Below are 16,476 nucleotides of genomic sequence, written 5' to 3' on the forward strand. Positions count from 1 at the left end.
ATGACCTCGAGATTGACTGGGCAAACTGGTGGACTAGTTGGAAAAACTGGGAATGTCCCTTGTGCGAGCATGTTTTAAAATCCGCTTACATACGTGCATTAAAGCCTGCAAAGTCCTATGGGAGATACGCGAAGTAGGCTTGCTCGACTAACCTCTTAAAATTAGGAGCATTAGGTAAGCATAGTTTAAAACATAAGTGCACAAGTGCGCCCATGATTTAAAATTCCAGTGTATCTCTGCTCGTTCGCATGCACAGTCTTTAAAATTAGCCTGCATTTGTTATTAATGTCAGGTCTATGATTGTAGAGAAGCACCGGTTGCACATGCAAATGCAAAGACAGTGGTAGCCATTTACAAAGACCTCTTTTTCACAACATCTATGAATTTGTTGTTGAATACAGGGCTTTGTAAAATTCAAAGCAAGGTATTTTTGAAAGTGGTATAGCATTTTTTGTACTCTCCCCATGCATTGTATTCCTACGTTATTCAGCATGTGATTTTTGACAGTGAAACTGGTTTTCCATTCTCAGGGTGGAATGTGATGCTGTATAATTATCGGTGAAGAGATTAAAGCATATCAAACGTAATAAACATAGGGCCATGCGAATGCAAACATGACATCACATTAAGATATTGTAAGAGGGACTGTAGCAATGTGTGCCAAACATGTGAGCTAAAATAGCTATTCTGACGCTGCAAGCCATTCAGCCCCCAGCCACCATACCTGCCCAATCAGAGAAGGCTCAGGTCTTCTGATCTCCTGGTTAACTAGGGCCAGGGATTCCACAGAGGCAGCATTCACAGCCCTTGGAGAGGAGAGAGTCATGGTCGGAGCATGATTGTAACACCTACTGGCCATGTTCTGGGCCTGTGATTGCAGTGTTCTGTAAGGAGCCCTGGTGCATGGCCTCTGGCTGAGGACCATCACTGCAGTGAGTGGATCAATCATGTTGGGAGGGGACTCCTTATAATTTATATAATATTCTTCTGAAATTTGCTAAGATTATTTACCTTGGCCATTATAGAGCATGATCAGAACCTCAGCATGAAGGAAGCATGCTTTAACCAAACATCTGCTATCTTCTAGGTAAAGCTTGCACTTGATAACTTGATGGAAATCCAGGCCAGCTTCTCTGACATTGGCGATAGTATGTCTCGTGTGGAACAGCTTCTAAAAGAGCTGAAACAACTGGAAGAAAAAGGACAGGTTAGCACTTTACTAGATGTACATTTCAAGATGCATTTCAACCTCATTAACTATGCCGAATGCTCCCTGAGGGTAATATCGTGCATCCCAGAAAGAAAAAAAATGTTTCTTAAGTTGAAAGTTATTTTTCTCTTCAGTTCACTCAGCTGTCTTCTCTCCGCTGTGGAGCACAGTGAGGCCACATTGCTCTCTGAGGATGTCCGTATCAATTTATGGTGCAATTTCAAGTAAACCAGGTAGCAGCAAAGTATATGGTGATTTTTTGCCCCTGTTATTGGTGCAGCTGGGTGTTTTGGAGGAAAACTACTTTTGTGTAATTTGAAAATCAGATTGAATAGGCACCATTTACTCCCCCGAGTTATCCATGGCCCTGCGACTGCCATCACAAAAAGCAGCTATGAAGATGGTATTCAAATAAGGCAGGGCTGCCCAAACATTTAGCCAATGTGACCCCATTTTAGCACTTGAAAATTCACATGACCCCAGAGCACAACCAAACCTAATTAGCGGGAGTGTAGTTTGCCTCCAACAAGCCCTCCACTCATCATTCCTGCACTCCAACTGATCCCCTCTCTCAACATCCATCCTCCTCCAGAGGGCCTATCAACCTTTATCCCCTCCAGCTGATCCCCTCTTACATCCCCGAGTTCCTCTCCTCTTCCCAGCCTAGCCTCTCGTTCACCTACTCCAGCTTTTTACATCCTCTCCACTGAACCTCTCTCACCTTCAAGCCGTTTTTGTAACCCCAATTGATCATTTATCATCCCCTTCCTCTCTCTTTTCTCACATACCACCCCCAGTTGATACTCTTAATCCTCTCTTGCATCCCACCTCTCACCTTCCACAGCCAATTCCTCTCCCAAACCATTCCTGTATCTGATCCCTCCCTTCAAATAGCCCCCATCCAAACATCCCCTTGACTAGGATCAGCAGCAACATTTTCCTTTAGGCCTCAGGCGATAAGTGGATGACAACTACATAAGAACATAAGAAATTGCCATGCTGGGTCAGACCAAGGGTCCATCAAGCCCAGCATCCTGTTTCCAACAGAGGTCAAACCAGGCCACAAGAACCTGGCAATTACCCAAACAGTAAGAAGATCCCACGCTATTGATGCAATTAATAGCAGTGGCTATTCCCTAAGTAAACTTGATTAATAGCCGTTAATGGACTTCAAGAACTTATCCAAACCTTTTTTGAACCCAGCTGCACTAACTGCCCTAAACACATCCTCTGGCAACAAATTCCAGAGCTTTTTTGTGCATTGAGTGAAAAAGATTTTTTTCTGATTAGTCTTAAATGTGCTACTTGCTAACTTCATGGAATACCCCCTAGTCCTTTTGTTATTCGAAAGTGTAAATAAGCGATTCACATCCTCTCATTCAAGACCTCTCATGATCTTAAAGACCTCTATCAAATCCCCCCTCAGCCGTCTCTTCTCCAAGCTGAACAGCCCTAACCTCTTCAGCCTTTCCTCATAGGGGAGCTGTTCCATCCCCTTTATCATTTTGGTTGCCCTTCTCTGTACCTTCTCCATCGCAACTATATATTTTTTGAGATGCGGCCAGAATTGTACCCAGGATTTAAGGTGCGGTCTCACCATGGAGCGATATAGAGGTATTATGACATTTTCTGTTTTATTAACCATTTCCTTCCTAATAATTCCTAATATTCTGTTTGCTTTTTTGACTACTGCAGCACACTGAGCCGACAATTTTAAAGTATTATCCACTATGATGCCTAGATCTTTTTCCTGGGTGGTAGCTCCTAATATGGAACCTAACATCGTGTAACTACAGCAAGGGTTATTTTTCCCTATATGCACTTGTCCACATTAAATTTCATCTACCATTTGGATGCCCAATCTTCCAGTCTTGCAAGGTCCTCCTGTAATATTTCTCAATCAGCTTGTGATTTAACTACTCTGAATAATTTTGTATCGTCCGCAAATTTGATAACATTACTCGTCGTATTCCTTTCCAGATCATTTATAAATATATTGAAAAGCACCGGTCCAAGTACAGATCCCTGAGGCACTCCACTGTTTACCTTTTTCCACTGAGAAAATTGACCATTTAATCCTACTCTCTGTTTCCTGTTTTTTAACCAGTTTGTAATCCACGAAAGGACATCGCCTCCTACCACATGACTTTTTAGTTTTTTAGAAGCCTCTCATGAGGGACTTCATCAAATGCCTTCTGAAAATCCAAATACACTACATCTACCGGTTCACCTCAATCCACATGTTTATTAACTAGTGGGAAGAGAGGGCAGGCTAATGACAGGGGCAACATTTTTCTCTTAGGTAAGTTCAGTGATGGGAGAGGATAGAGAAGAAGTGACAACCTGCACAGACCTGTGCACACTCTGCCCACTCTTCCCCAATGGTGGGTCCAATTCTTGATGTTGATCTGCAACTGGCAGCAGCTATTGTGCTGATGGTGGACCCTTGGCCCGAGGTGGGGTTGACATTAGCCACAGGGCAAGCCCTATGGGTGCCCACCATCGGGTGGCGGAGCAGGCTGGGAGACGGAGGCCGACCGGAGCTTCGCCAATACCAGCCCACATACCCCTTAAGTTGAGCCCTCGGGTACCGGAGCCGGCTGGACTTAGGCGGACCTCCGTGTGATGACTCCGTTGATGTAGACAAGGGTATGCCAGGAACCAGCAGGGGTATTGGAGGGCCTAGGACGGTCCGGAAGAGGCAGGGTTCCAAAGACCCAAACGCCAACAGGAACAGAGGAGAACAGGGGGGTGTCCAGGTAAAGAAAGGCCAAAGCCTGAGAGGCCAGGTCCGTAGGATATAAGGAGAGACCAGGACAAGCTGGAGTCAGGGCAGGCGGCAGGAAGGCACAGTACCGGAAGCAGAACTGAGGTCAGAGCCAGGAGATCAGATCAAGCGTAGTCCAGGATGGAGCAGGGGTCAATACTAGAGAATCAGTCCAAGTGTAGTCCAGACGAAGCAGGGGTCAATACTAGAGAATCAGTCCAAGAGTACAAGTGGCAGACGAAGGAACAAGCAGGGATAGGAACAGGAACAACGACAGGAATAGGAGATAGCAACGAAGACAGGAACAGGAGCCAGGAACGAGCAACGAGCACACGAGTAACCAAGGAGACCTGTTGCCAAGGCAGGGAACCAGTGGCTGGGCCCTGCCTTTTATCCAGAGGCCCAGTGATGTCATCACCTGGGCCACGGGCTACTTTCCTGCCTCGGCCCCTTTAAGAGTGCGCGAGTCACGCGCATGTGCACCTAAGCCAGGCCCAGAGGAAGCAGGGCGGCGGCATAACTCTGCGGCCCGCACAGGGAGACCTGCTGGGCACAAGGAGGAACCGCGCAGAAGCAGCAGAGGTGGCTGCAGGCGCTCAGGGACGGAGGAGGCTCCCCACCGCCATGAGCGAAGGTGAACCGGAGTTGGCAGCTGGATTCCTGGGGTGAGTAGGCTCTGGCGTGGGCCTAGCATGGCCAGGATGCGTAACAGTACCGCCCTTTACGCCCCCCCCTCTTGGAGGTCTGGGCTTGCCCGGATGGGTAAGGTGGAACTGGAGGAGGAGTCCTTTGTCCAGGATGTTACTGGGTGGTTCCCAGGAGTTTTCCTCTGGTCCGTAGCCTTCCCACGAGAGAAGGTAGTCCCAACAGAGACCTCTTCTCCGGACATCAAGTACTTCTTGAACCTGATAGGTAGTACCGGTAACAGTGAAAATTGGAGATGGTGCAGGAATCCTACATGATGGCCAAGAGAGTATCACTGGCTTTAGCAGAGACACATTGAATGAATTGTGTATACCCAAAGTGGGTGGTAACCGAAGTTGGTAATTGACTGGTCCAATATGCCAGGTCACAGGGAAAGGACCAGTGTATCTAGGAACAAATCTTTGAAGGGTAGTTTTAGCTGGATGTAACGGGTGCTCAACCAGACCTTTTGACCTGGCTGAAATTCTGGAGCCGGGCGACGATGAGAGTCGGCGGCTTTCTTGGCTTGAATAGCTGCTGGACGAAGACGTTTATTCATCTGATTCCAGAGGACTTGAGAGCATCGGCAGTGGCCTGAGTTGCCGGGGAAGGCACTGACAATGGAACTCGTAAGGGGAGCTGCAGTTGTTTGCCATAGACTATGGAGAAGTGTTAAGCTCCGATTGCTGCTGCCACATGGGAATTGTGTGAGAATTCTGCCCACGGTAAGAGCTCCTGCCCAGTTATCTTGTTGATCATTGGAGTAAGACTGCAGAGAGCAATTGGTATGCTCGGCCTGACCATTAGCTTGCAGATGGTATGCAGTCGTCAGGCTGATATTTATACCAAATTTCCTGCAGAGGGAGCGCCAGTAGCGGGCGACAAATTGAGGTCCTCTGTCTGAGGCGATATCTTTGGGCAAGCCATGGAGACGAAATACGTGTTGAAAAAAGAGATGTGCGAGCTCTGGGGCCAAGGGCAAGGCAGGCAGAGGCACAAAATGGGCCATCTTGGAGAAGCGGTCAATGATGACCCAGATTATGGTGTTCCCCTTAGATGGCAGTAAGTCTACAACAAAAACCGTAGAAATATGAGTCCATGGCTCTTCAGGGGCAGGCAATAGAGATGTGAATCGTGTCCTCGATCGTCTTAACGATCGATTTCGGCTGGGAGGGGGAGGGAATCGTATTGTTGCCGTTTGGGTGTGTAAACTATCGTGAAAAATCGTTAAAATCGTGAGCCGGCACACTAAACCCCCCTAAAACCCACCCCGACCCTTTAAATTAAATCCCCCACCCTCCCGAACCCCCCCAAATGCTTTAAATTACCTGGGGATCCGGCGGTGGTCCAGAACGGCGGCGGTCCGGAACGGTCCCCTCAATAGAATCGTGTTGTCTTCAGCCGGCGCCATTTTTCAAAATGGCCGCCGCAAAATGGCGGCGGCCATAGACAAAAACGATTCGACGGAGGAGGTCGTTCCGGACCCCCGCTGGACTTTTGGCAAGTCTTGTGGGGGTCAGGAGGCCCCCCCAAGCTGGCCAAAAGTTTCCTGGGAGTCCAGCGGGGTTCCGGGAGCGATTTCTTGCCGTGAATCGTTTTCGTACGGAAAATGGCGCCGGCAGGAGATCGAGTGCAGGAGGTCGTTCAGCGGCGGTCCGGAACCCCCGCTGAACGACCTCCTGCAGTCGATCTCCTGCCGGCGCCATTTTCCGTACGAAAACGATTCGCGGCAAGAAATCGCTCCCGGAACCCCGCTGGACTCCCAGGAAACTTTTGGCCAGCTTGGGGGGGCCTCCTGACCCCCACAAGACTTGCCAAAAGTCCAGCGGGGGTCCGGAACGACCTCCTCCGTCGAATCGTTTTTGTCTATGGCCGCTGCCATTTTGCGGCGGCCATTTTGAAAAATGGCGCCGGCTGAAGACAACACGATTCTATTGAGGGGGCCGTTCCGGACCGCCGCCGTTCTGGACCACCGCCGGATCCCCAGGTAATTTAAAGCATTGGGGGGGGGGTTCGGGAGGGTGGGGGATTTAATTTAAAGGGTCAGGGGTGGGTTTTAGGGGGTTTTAGTGTGCCGGTTTTCCTGCCCTCCCCCTTCCCCCGATTTACGATTTTTTAACGATAAATCGGGGGAATTGGTATTGTATCATGGCCCTAACGATTTTTTGATGATTTAAAATATATCGGACGATATTTTAAATCGTCAAAAAACGATTCACATCCCTAGCAGGCAATGGCTGGAGAAGGCCCCAAGGTCGGCTGACAGGAGGCTTCTGCTGAGCACAGGTGACACATGAATCCACATAGGCACGGATGTCAGAGACCATGTGGGCCACCAGTAAAAACGTTGTAGTAGCTCTAAGGTCCGGGCACGTCCAGGGTGACTGTCAAGTTTGGAGGCGTGTGCCCAGTGTAGGACCCTCTCTCGGAGCCGACGAAGCACAATGGTTTTCCCGGCCGGGACTGTGACGGTGGCAGAAAGGCAGATGCAAGCAGGATCAATTATATGGCTGGGCTCTTCTTGAAGGCCATCATGGTCTAAAGAACGAGACAGGGTGTCCGCTCGGAGATTCTTCTCCACCGGACGGTATTGGAGCTCAAAATCAAATCGTGAGAAGAATAAAGCCCAGCGGGCCTGGCGAGCATTGAGACCCTGGGCACGCCAAAGGTGTTCGAGATTCTTGTGGTCAGTATAGATGGTAAATTTTTGCTGAGCACTCTCCAACCAGGGGTGCCAGCAACTCCCGGTCTCCAATACTGTAGTTCCGTTCTGTACTGGAGAACTTGTGGGAAAAGAAGGAACAAGGAAGGAGAGTCCCTCGAGTGGAGTGCTGACATAGAACAGCCCCAGTTCCAATAGCCGAGGCACCTACCTCAATAATGAAGGAGCGACTTGGATCCAGGTGACACAGACAAGGTCCATAAAAGAAGGCGTTCTTAAGGTTTTGGAAGGCAGCCAAGGCTTCAGGGGATCAATTTCTTGTATCGCTGCCCTACCTAATCATGGCTGTGAGAGGTGCGGCCAATACAGAGAAATTTGCTATGAAATGACGGTAGTAGTTGATGAATATGAGAAATCTCTGGAGTGCCTGTAGGCTCACAGGTTGAGGCCAGTCGCGGATACCCTTTAATTTACTAGGGTCCATGGTGAATCCTCGTTGAGAAATGATGTACCCCAAGAAAAGCAAACTGGACTTCTAAAATAAACATTTATCGAATTTGGCGAACAGGTGGTTTTCACGAAGCCGCTGGAGCACAGTGTGGTCATCGGCCCAATGGGAATCCAGGTCCTTTGAAAAAATAAGGATATCATCCAGATACGCGACAACCTTGGAATACAAAAGGTCACGAAAGATCTCGTTGATCATCCGTTGAAATACTGTGGGGGCATTGCAGAGTTTGAAAGGCATAATGCAGAGTCTGAAAGGCATAATGCCCGTCTCTCATGTTAAATGCTGTTTTCCAAACATCCTGTGGGCGAATATGGACTAAATTGTAGGCGCCCCACAGATCCAGCTTGGTAAAGAATGTAGCGCCCTGTAGGCAGTCAAACAATTCAGAGATCAGGGGTAACGGGTATCTGTCCTTATGGGTGATTGCATTTAGGCCGCGGTAATCGATACAAGGTCTTAATGACCCATCCTTCTTCTTGACAAAGAAAATACCTGCTCCTACAGTCAAGGTGGATGGTCGGATAAACCCCTTAGCTAGGTTTTCCTGGATATATTCGTTCATGGCTCGGGTTTCAGGCAGAGACAAAGGATAAGTTCTTCCCCTGGGAGGGGTAGTACCTGATAGCAGGTCAGACAATCGAACTTACGCAAGGGTGGAGGGATATCTGCTTTCTGCTTAGAAAAGACGTCCTCGAAGTTCCCATAGGGAGACGGAAGACCAGCAATGGCTACTGCAAGGGGAACTGCGGATGAAGGCTCCACCTTCTTCAAGCATTGTTGGCGACAAGCTGAGCTCCATTCGGTGAGCTGCAGAGCTCACCAGTCAAATTGGGGGGAGTGGTGCTGGAGCCACAGCAACCCCAAGACTTTATGATGAATGGATTTCTCCAACACAAGAAGTTCAATCTCCTCCTCATGGAGAGTGCCTGTGAGTAGCCGAACAGGAGATGTGATCTGAGAGATCCGCCCAGGTAGTGGTTTGCCATGGATAGAGGCAATCCGCAGAGGGACCTCTATGGCATGAGTTAGGTATGCCTAAGAGGTGTACCAGGTCTTTCAAGATAAAACTCCCATCTGCTCCAGAATCAACTAGAGCCATGGTTGGGAAAGAATGGGAGTCCCAGGTTAGCGTAACTGGCAATGATAATTGAGGGGCCGGAGTAGTAGTGCCCAAGTTCAGGACCCCAACTGAACTTAGTCCCGGGAGTTTCCCAGATGGATAGGACAAATCTGAAGGCGGTGGCTGGAAGCCCTGCAGTACAGGCACAAGCTGGAGTCCCTCCGGCGGAGTCATTCCTCCGGAGTAAGGTGCCCAGGACCCAGCTTCATAGGTTCCTCCGACTTGATGGTAGATTGAATCCCACTATTTATGGGCTTTGAGGTAGGAGGAGAGCGGGATCGCTCCATAGCAACACGTCGGGGGGTCAAAACTTCACGGTGACGTTCCTGGAGGCAGTGATCAATCTGGCCTGTCAAGTCAATTAAATCCTCCAGAGAGGACGGAAGTTCTCGAGCTGCGAGTTCGCCTTTCAGTTGGGATGAAAGACCGTCCAAGTAAATGACTCGTAGACAATCCTCTTGCCACGCCAATTCAGTGGCTGGAGTCCGAAACTCAATGGTGTAGTTGTTGAGGGATCTCTGACCCTGTCATAAGCGTAATAGATGGGTACTGGCCACAGCCTACCTGCCAGGATCATCGGAGGTCCAACAGAAGACGGTCACAAAGCGTGACAATTCTTGCAGGAGAGAGTCCGAATGCTTCTATAAGGGAGAGGCCTATGCCAAAACCTTGCCTTCCAAACAAGAAAGAATAAAAGACACATTTGTCAGTTCATCTTGGAAGATGGAAGGCTGCAGAGCAAACTCCATATAGCACTGGTTAATGAGTCCGTCGGTGCAAGACGGCTTCGTCCCACTTCCTCACCTTGTTCACGGCTCCTCCCGCTTATCTTGGGAAAAATGGCCACCACCGCGTCTGCAAGCTGCCTTCTCCGGCGTCCCCGGAAAAGGTATGGTGCTGCCTCCCACCATGCTCCTCCCAAGGTCCTACTAAGGTGCGCATGCGTGCGCAACCCTCAACTTTATTCCAGCTATGGCGCGAACCTCGGGGGCGTCCCCCTCAAGTGACGTCACGCCATCCGGGTATTTAGCCTGCCCTTACGTGCTAGCTAATCGAGTTAGCAAGGACTGGATTTTGGATTGGTCTCAGCTGGTCTAAGCTACTCTGCCACTTCCTGATGCCACTGGAAGCTCTCTCTCTGCCCTTCGGGGTATTGACTAACCTGGTACCCGCTCCTCGGGGGCCCTCTGCTTTATTTCAGGTGCCTTACAGGGATCAGGTACTCACTCCTCGAGGGCCTGCTCTCCCTGCCTCGGTGCCAGTACCATCGACTTCAGCCTGGTTGAATCGCATACCTACAGCTACCATCTAGTGAGTAATCTCTCAGTCTGTTTCATCCACAGCATTGCCTTGCTGGGAAACCTACACATGAATTCCCCTATACCAACAGAGTGAGAAGGGTCCCCTCTGCCGAGGTTCCTGAGCCTGCTACATCCAGACTACCTCACTACTGCCACCTCTGGTGGTATACATCAAGCTGTACAATAAAATATCTAAATTCTGTGTTTGTGCGTCCGGAGTCTAGCCCAGTACTGTGGCTCCCCACGGGGCTCCTCCCCATGGGCATGGTCATCTGCCACAGTACCCAAGGATCCACCCAAACACCGTACAACCATAACAGTTAATCAACCCTCTGCAGAGACGTGGGTTCCCGTTAAAACGGGGTGGAGTGGGTAGGGCCAGCAAAGCCCTGTTGGGTGAGCCTGCAGGCAGTGGGCTAACTAGTGCAGACTTTGGAACTGTGGCACTTGCGTGAGTATCCAGCCAAGCGTGGAGACATTCGACCGAAGAGGCCAATGCCTCTAGGAACTGCTGCTGTTCTTCTATCTTCAAGGCCAGGACAGGAATGGCCTGGAGGGCGGAAGGCTCTGCCGAATCCATGTCCTTGGCAATCTGTTGTGCTGATGTTGGACCCTTGGCCCGAGATGGGGTTGACGCTCCCCGTAGGTAAGGATCTACAGGTCCCCGCTGTCGGGTGGCGGAGCAGGCTAGGAGACGGAGGCCGACCAGAGCTTCGCCAATACCAGCCCACGTTGCCGGGGCCGACTGCACTTAGACGGGCCTCCGTGTGATGACTCCCAGTTGATGTAGACAAGGGTATGCCAGGAACCAGCAGGGGTATTGGAGGGCCGAGGACGGTCCGGACGAGGCAGGGTTCCAAAGACCCAGACACCAACAGAAACAGAGGAGAACAGGGGGTATTCAGGTAAAGATAGGCCGAAGCCTGAGAGGCCAGGTCCGTAGGATACAAGGAGAGTCCAAGACAAGCTGGAGTCAGGGCAAGCGGTAGGAAGGCACAGTACCGAAAGAAGAGCTGAGGTCAGAGCCAGGAGATCAGATCAAGTGTAGTCCAGGACAGAGCAGGGGTCAATACCAGAGAATCAGTCCAGGGGTACAAGGAGCAGATGAAGGAACAAGCAGGAACAGGAACGAGCATCAAGCACAGGAGTAACCGTGGAGACCTGTTGTCAAGGCAGAAAACCAGTGGCTGGGCCCTGCCTTTTATACAGAAACCCAGTGATGTTATCATCCAGTGCCACGGGCTACTTTCCCGCCGCAGCCCCTTTAAGAGTGTGCGAGTCGCACAAGCTCCTAAACCAGGACCCAGAGGAAGCAGGGCGGCGGCGTCACTCCGTGGGCCGTGCAGAGAAACCCGCCGGGCGCAAGAGGAACCACGCAGGAGTCAGAAGCGGCAGAGGTGGCTGCAGGCGCTCAGGGACGGAAGCGGCTGCCCACCGCCACGAGCGAAGGTGAACCGGAGCTGGCAGCTGGATTCCTGGGGTGAGTAGGCCCGGGCGTGGGCCTAGCAGGCTGGAACGCGTAACAGCAGCATTAGTAATGAAAGTCAGCACAGGATCTGTGAGCCAGTAAAAACTCACAGGCCCTGCAGTGACCCCAGTCCCTCATCACACATGGCTTACTATTAACGTGGAAACTCAAGCGACGGTAGGACCACTGCAGGACCTGAAAGTGCATGCTAACTCAAAGATCCCATGCTGATTTCCACTACTTCTGCTGCTGGTGATGTCTGAAGAGCACTGCCCTTTGAGGCAATTGTGCCCCCAGCTGGAGGTTTTGTGACCCCAGTTGGGGTCCTGACCCACAGTTTGGGAAGCTCTGAAATAAGGGTTCTAAGCTATTTTCTGAAGGCAGAGGCTCCCAAATCCAGTCCTCGAGGGCTGCAAACCAGTGTGGTTTTCAGGATTTCCACAATGAATATGCATAAGACATATCTACGTACAATGGAGGCCCTGCATGTAAATATACCTAATGCATATTCATTGTGGAAATCTTAAAAACCAGATTAGTCTGTGGCCCTTAAGGATCAGATCTGGGAACCCCTGTCTTGGGATGTCACTAAAGGGTGAAAAAGGGTTCCCTTGGCATGCCCCCTCATCTTAACTTTTTGACTCGGAGATGTGCTTCTTTAAACTGCAGTATATTATCATGATGAGATTCACAGCAGTGCCGGTGCAAGGATATTCAGCTGCCCTAGGTGGTGACATCACCCTACCACGTGATCTCCCTCTCTCCGCGATCTCACCAATCTGCACATCGCGCTGTGCAACTTGTTCACTTTCAAAAATGGTGCCCTCACATCAACCACGGCAACCTGCCCGCTCCTGTCACCCTAAGTGGCTGCCTAGTATGCCTAATGCCTCCCGCCAACCCCGAGTCACAGGCTTTATCAAGCATTCTGAAGATATTTGATAATTATTATTCCATGTTGCATTACCATAAAATAGGGTAATTGGTTCTCTTTAGTTTTGTATATTTTACTCACCTATAGCATTTAACAATCTTTTGAATGATGACTAGATCTACTGCAGGGGTGGCCAACAACCACCACAAATAGGTTGGGTTTTCAGAATATCCACAGTGACTATGCATGAGGTAGATTTGTATGCACTGCCTCCATCATATAGACTTAGTTTTTGGGTACTTGCCAAGTTCTTATGGCCTGGATTGGCCACTGTTGGAAACAGGATGCTGGGCTTGATGGACCCTTGGTCTGACCCAGTATGGCATTTTCTTATGTTCTTATGTTCTTAAATGTATCACATGCAAATTCATTGTGGATATTCTGAAAGTCAGACCTGTTTGTGTATCTCGAGGACTGGAGGTGACCACCTATAATTTAGTGACTCTTTGCTCTCCAGTCTTCGCTGTACTTAAATCATTGTTTTAAAAACACGGAACAGTTGGTTTATGTTTGAATGCACATTAGTAAATAGGACTATCCCCAGTCATTTATCTCCAGTTTGGGTCACTTCTAGAAATTTATTTTCAAAAGACTACTTGTTCTGCTGTGGATAAAGGTGAACTGGTAGATGTAGTGTATTTGGATTTTCAGAAGGTGTTTGACAAAGTCTCTCGTGAGAGGCTTCTGAGAAAACTAAAAAGTCATGGGATAGGAGGCAACGCCCTTTCGTGGATTACAAACTGGTTACAAACTGGTTAAAAGACAGGAAATAGAGTGGAAATCCTTTATTCCTCTGTATTTTATTAATGTAAATTGATAAACTTAATAAACTACAAATTAAAAAAAAAAAAGACAGGAAACAGAGAGTAGGATTAAATGGTCAATTTTCTCAGTGGAAAAGGGTAAACAGTGGAGTGCTTTTCAATATATATATAAATGATCTGGAAAGGAATACGATGAGTGAGGTTATCAAATTTGCAGATGATACAAAATTATTCAGAGTAGTTAAATCACAAGCAGACTGTGATACATTACAGGAGGACCTTGCAAGACTGGAAGATTGGGCATCCAAATGGCAGATGAAATTTAATGTGGACAAGTGCAAGGTGTTGCATATAGGGAAAAATAACCCTTGCTGTAGTTACACGATGTTAGGTTCCATATTAGGAGCTACCACCCAGGAAAAAGATCTAGGCATCATAGTGGATAATACTTTAAAATTGTCGGCTCAGTGTGCTGCAGCAGTCAAAAAAGCAAACAGAATATTAGGAATTATTAGGAAGGGAATGATTAATAAAACGGAAAATTTCATAATGCCTCTATATCGCTCCATGGTGAGACTGCACCTTGAATACTGTGTACAATTCTGGTCACCACATCTCAAAAAAGATATAGTTGCAATGGAGAAGGTACAGACAAGGGCAACCAAAATGATAAAGGGGATGGAACAGCTCCCCTATGAGGAAAGGCTGAAGAGGTTAGGGCTGTTCAGCTTGGAGAAGAGACAGCTGAAGGGGGATATGATAGATGTCTTTAAGATCATGAGAGATCTTGAACGAGTAGATGTGAATCGGTTACACTTTGAATAATAGACGGACTAGGGGGCATTCCATGAAATTAGCAAGTAGCACATTTAAGACTAATCAGAGAAAATTCTTTTTCAATCAACGCACAATAAAGCTCTGGAATTTGTTGCCAGAGGATGTGGTTAGTGCATTTAATGTAGCTGGGTTCAAAAAAGGTTTGGATAAATTCTTGGAGGAGAAGTCCATTAAAAGCTATTAATCAAGTTTACTTAGGGAATAGCCACTGCTATTAATTGCATCAGTAGCATGGGATCTTCTTAGGGTTTGGGTAATTGCCAGGTTCTTGTGGCCTGGTTTGGCCTCTGTTGGAAACAGGATGCTGGGCTTGATGGACCCTTGGTCTGACCCAGCATGGCAATTTCTTATGTTCTTAAATAAATAAATAGAGGGGATCTTCATATCTTCTTCTGATTGTTGCCAACTGTCTTCTTTAACTGACCCAAATTTTCTTGGGTTCATCAGCTAAGTAAATAAATACATTTAAAATTATTTGATTGCCCACTTGTCCAATGTTATATAAAAATGTTTTTCTATCCTCTGTGAGATTTATGAGGCTCTATATCTAAAGGCTCTTAAGATCTATCGTTTATGTAGCATTCATTATACAGGTGGTGGATGCCTTACAGTGTTAGCTTTATGAAGGCCAATGTCTCTTCAGCCCTCAGTGTCTGTGTTACATAAACAATAGAGTATTCCATAACCAAGAGCAGATACAGCGATGGCTGGTGAAAAAATGTTTAACACTATAAAATTCTGGCACACAGAAATACAGTTCAAAGGCATTGCTGTACCGAAATACAGCAATTTTATGCGGAGCTCAGTAAAACTGTGTAGACAGTTTTCCCCATGCCTCCATTACACAGAGCTGCCAAGACCTTTTGCTCAGTCTTGGTTTTGAACTTACACATCCTAATTCTACTCAGTGAAATCAGTGCTGCAGGTACCCAAAATATATCAGCAAAACAGCCGAGGTGAGGTGCTGGATTTGGGTTTAAGGGCCAGTTTTGTATGTAGAGTGAGATGTATGAACAGCACAGTACACCTTGGTGAAGGTTTGATGTCATTTAGAGTGAGGAAAGTCTCACAAAGAAGAAATTTTAGAAGAAATTTTGTACTATGTTATCTCACCCTAACTTGATGGTACAGTGTTATAGAGTCAATCTCACCCTAGCTTGATGGTACAGTGTTATAGAGTCCATCAAGCTAGGGTGAAAAAACATAGTAGAAATTTCATCTTTGTGAGACTTTCCTCTCTCCAAATGACATCAAATCTTCACCAAGGTGTACTGTGCTGTTCGTACATCTCACTCTACATGCGAAACAGGCCCCTAAACCTGAAAACACCACCAACACCTCACCTCAACCTATTAAATGGCCTTCCTATAGAGATATAAATACTTAACTACTAGGCAGGCACTGTAGATGGTCTCTGTCTCCCTCTCCCTCCCCCCACATAAATTATATCAAACTATCAGTTCTACAACAGCTATAAAACCTGGTCTTTTCATTTTATTCTTGCTCTGTGCCTCTTCCTTTTCATGCTTGGATTACTGCTAGCTCCTTGTTCTGTGGCCTTCCCAACTCTGCTGCTCAGATACTTCATTTTCTCCAAAATTCTGTTGCCTTCCCTGTCTGATTTATTTATTTATTTATAATCTTTTCTATACCATCGTTAATATACACCATCACAACGGTTTACAGATAGGCATGTAAAGTAAAGTAAGAGTAAAATTGGGTAATATTAATTAACAAAGATGGTTTCTCTTGCTGTCACACCCATCCCCCTTAATGATTTTTCTTCACTGGCTTCCCTGTCACACTCCACTAACTCTTACCTATAAATGCAGATATGGGACCCGTGTTGCTTCTTCCCCAACCCATAGCCAAACTCTCGCCTTCATTGTTGCAGACCTTACCCATTCCCTCCACACCCAGGCCTGAATCGTACTCTGTTTCCCCCTACCATGCAAAGACCCCCTCCTGCTTCTGCACATTCTTGCTACTAGCCTCCTCATCGCTGAACAACTGCCCCCTAAAATCCAGGATGCTAACACCCTTCCTGCCTTCCATTCTAAATTAAAGGACACGGCGCCTTATTAAAACAGGAAATGGAGGGTAAAAGGAAATGAGTATTAAAGGATGAGAAGAAATATATATTTCCATCCTATTTTTAATTTCTAAGTGGTCAACAGTAAACTTAGCAAGTTGCAAAGGCTTTGGCAGTTCAGGTAGT

The 16,476-nt window shown here is 47.7% G+C and overlaps 1 protein-coding gene across 1 annotated transcript in view; it reads left to right on the forward strand.

The window, feature by feature from the left end:
• MCF2L2 (MCF.2 cell line derived transforming sequence-like 2) overlaps positions 1–16,476 on the forward strand; it is a 774,003-nt gene that overhangs the window by 205,321 nt on the left and 552,206 nt on the right. Inside the window, 1 exon segment of the mRNA XM_029615373.1 lies at positions 1,088–1,207. Within this exon segment, the coding sequence (XP_029471233.1) occupies positions 1,088–1,207 (120 nt within the window).

This window comes from Rhinatrema bivittatum, chromosome 9, assembly GCF_901001135.1.
Source record: "Rhinatrema bivittatum chromosome 9, aRhiBiv1.1, whole genome shotgun sequence".
NCBI lineage: Eukaryota > Metazoa > Chordata > Amphibia > Gymnophiona > Rhinatrematidae > Rhinatrema > Rhinatrema bivittatum.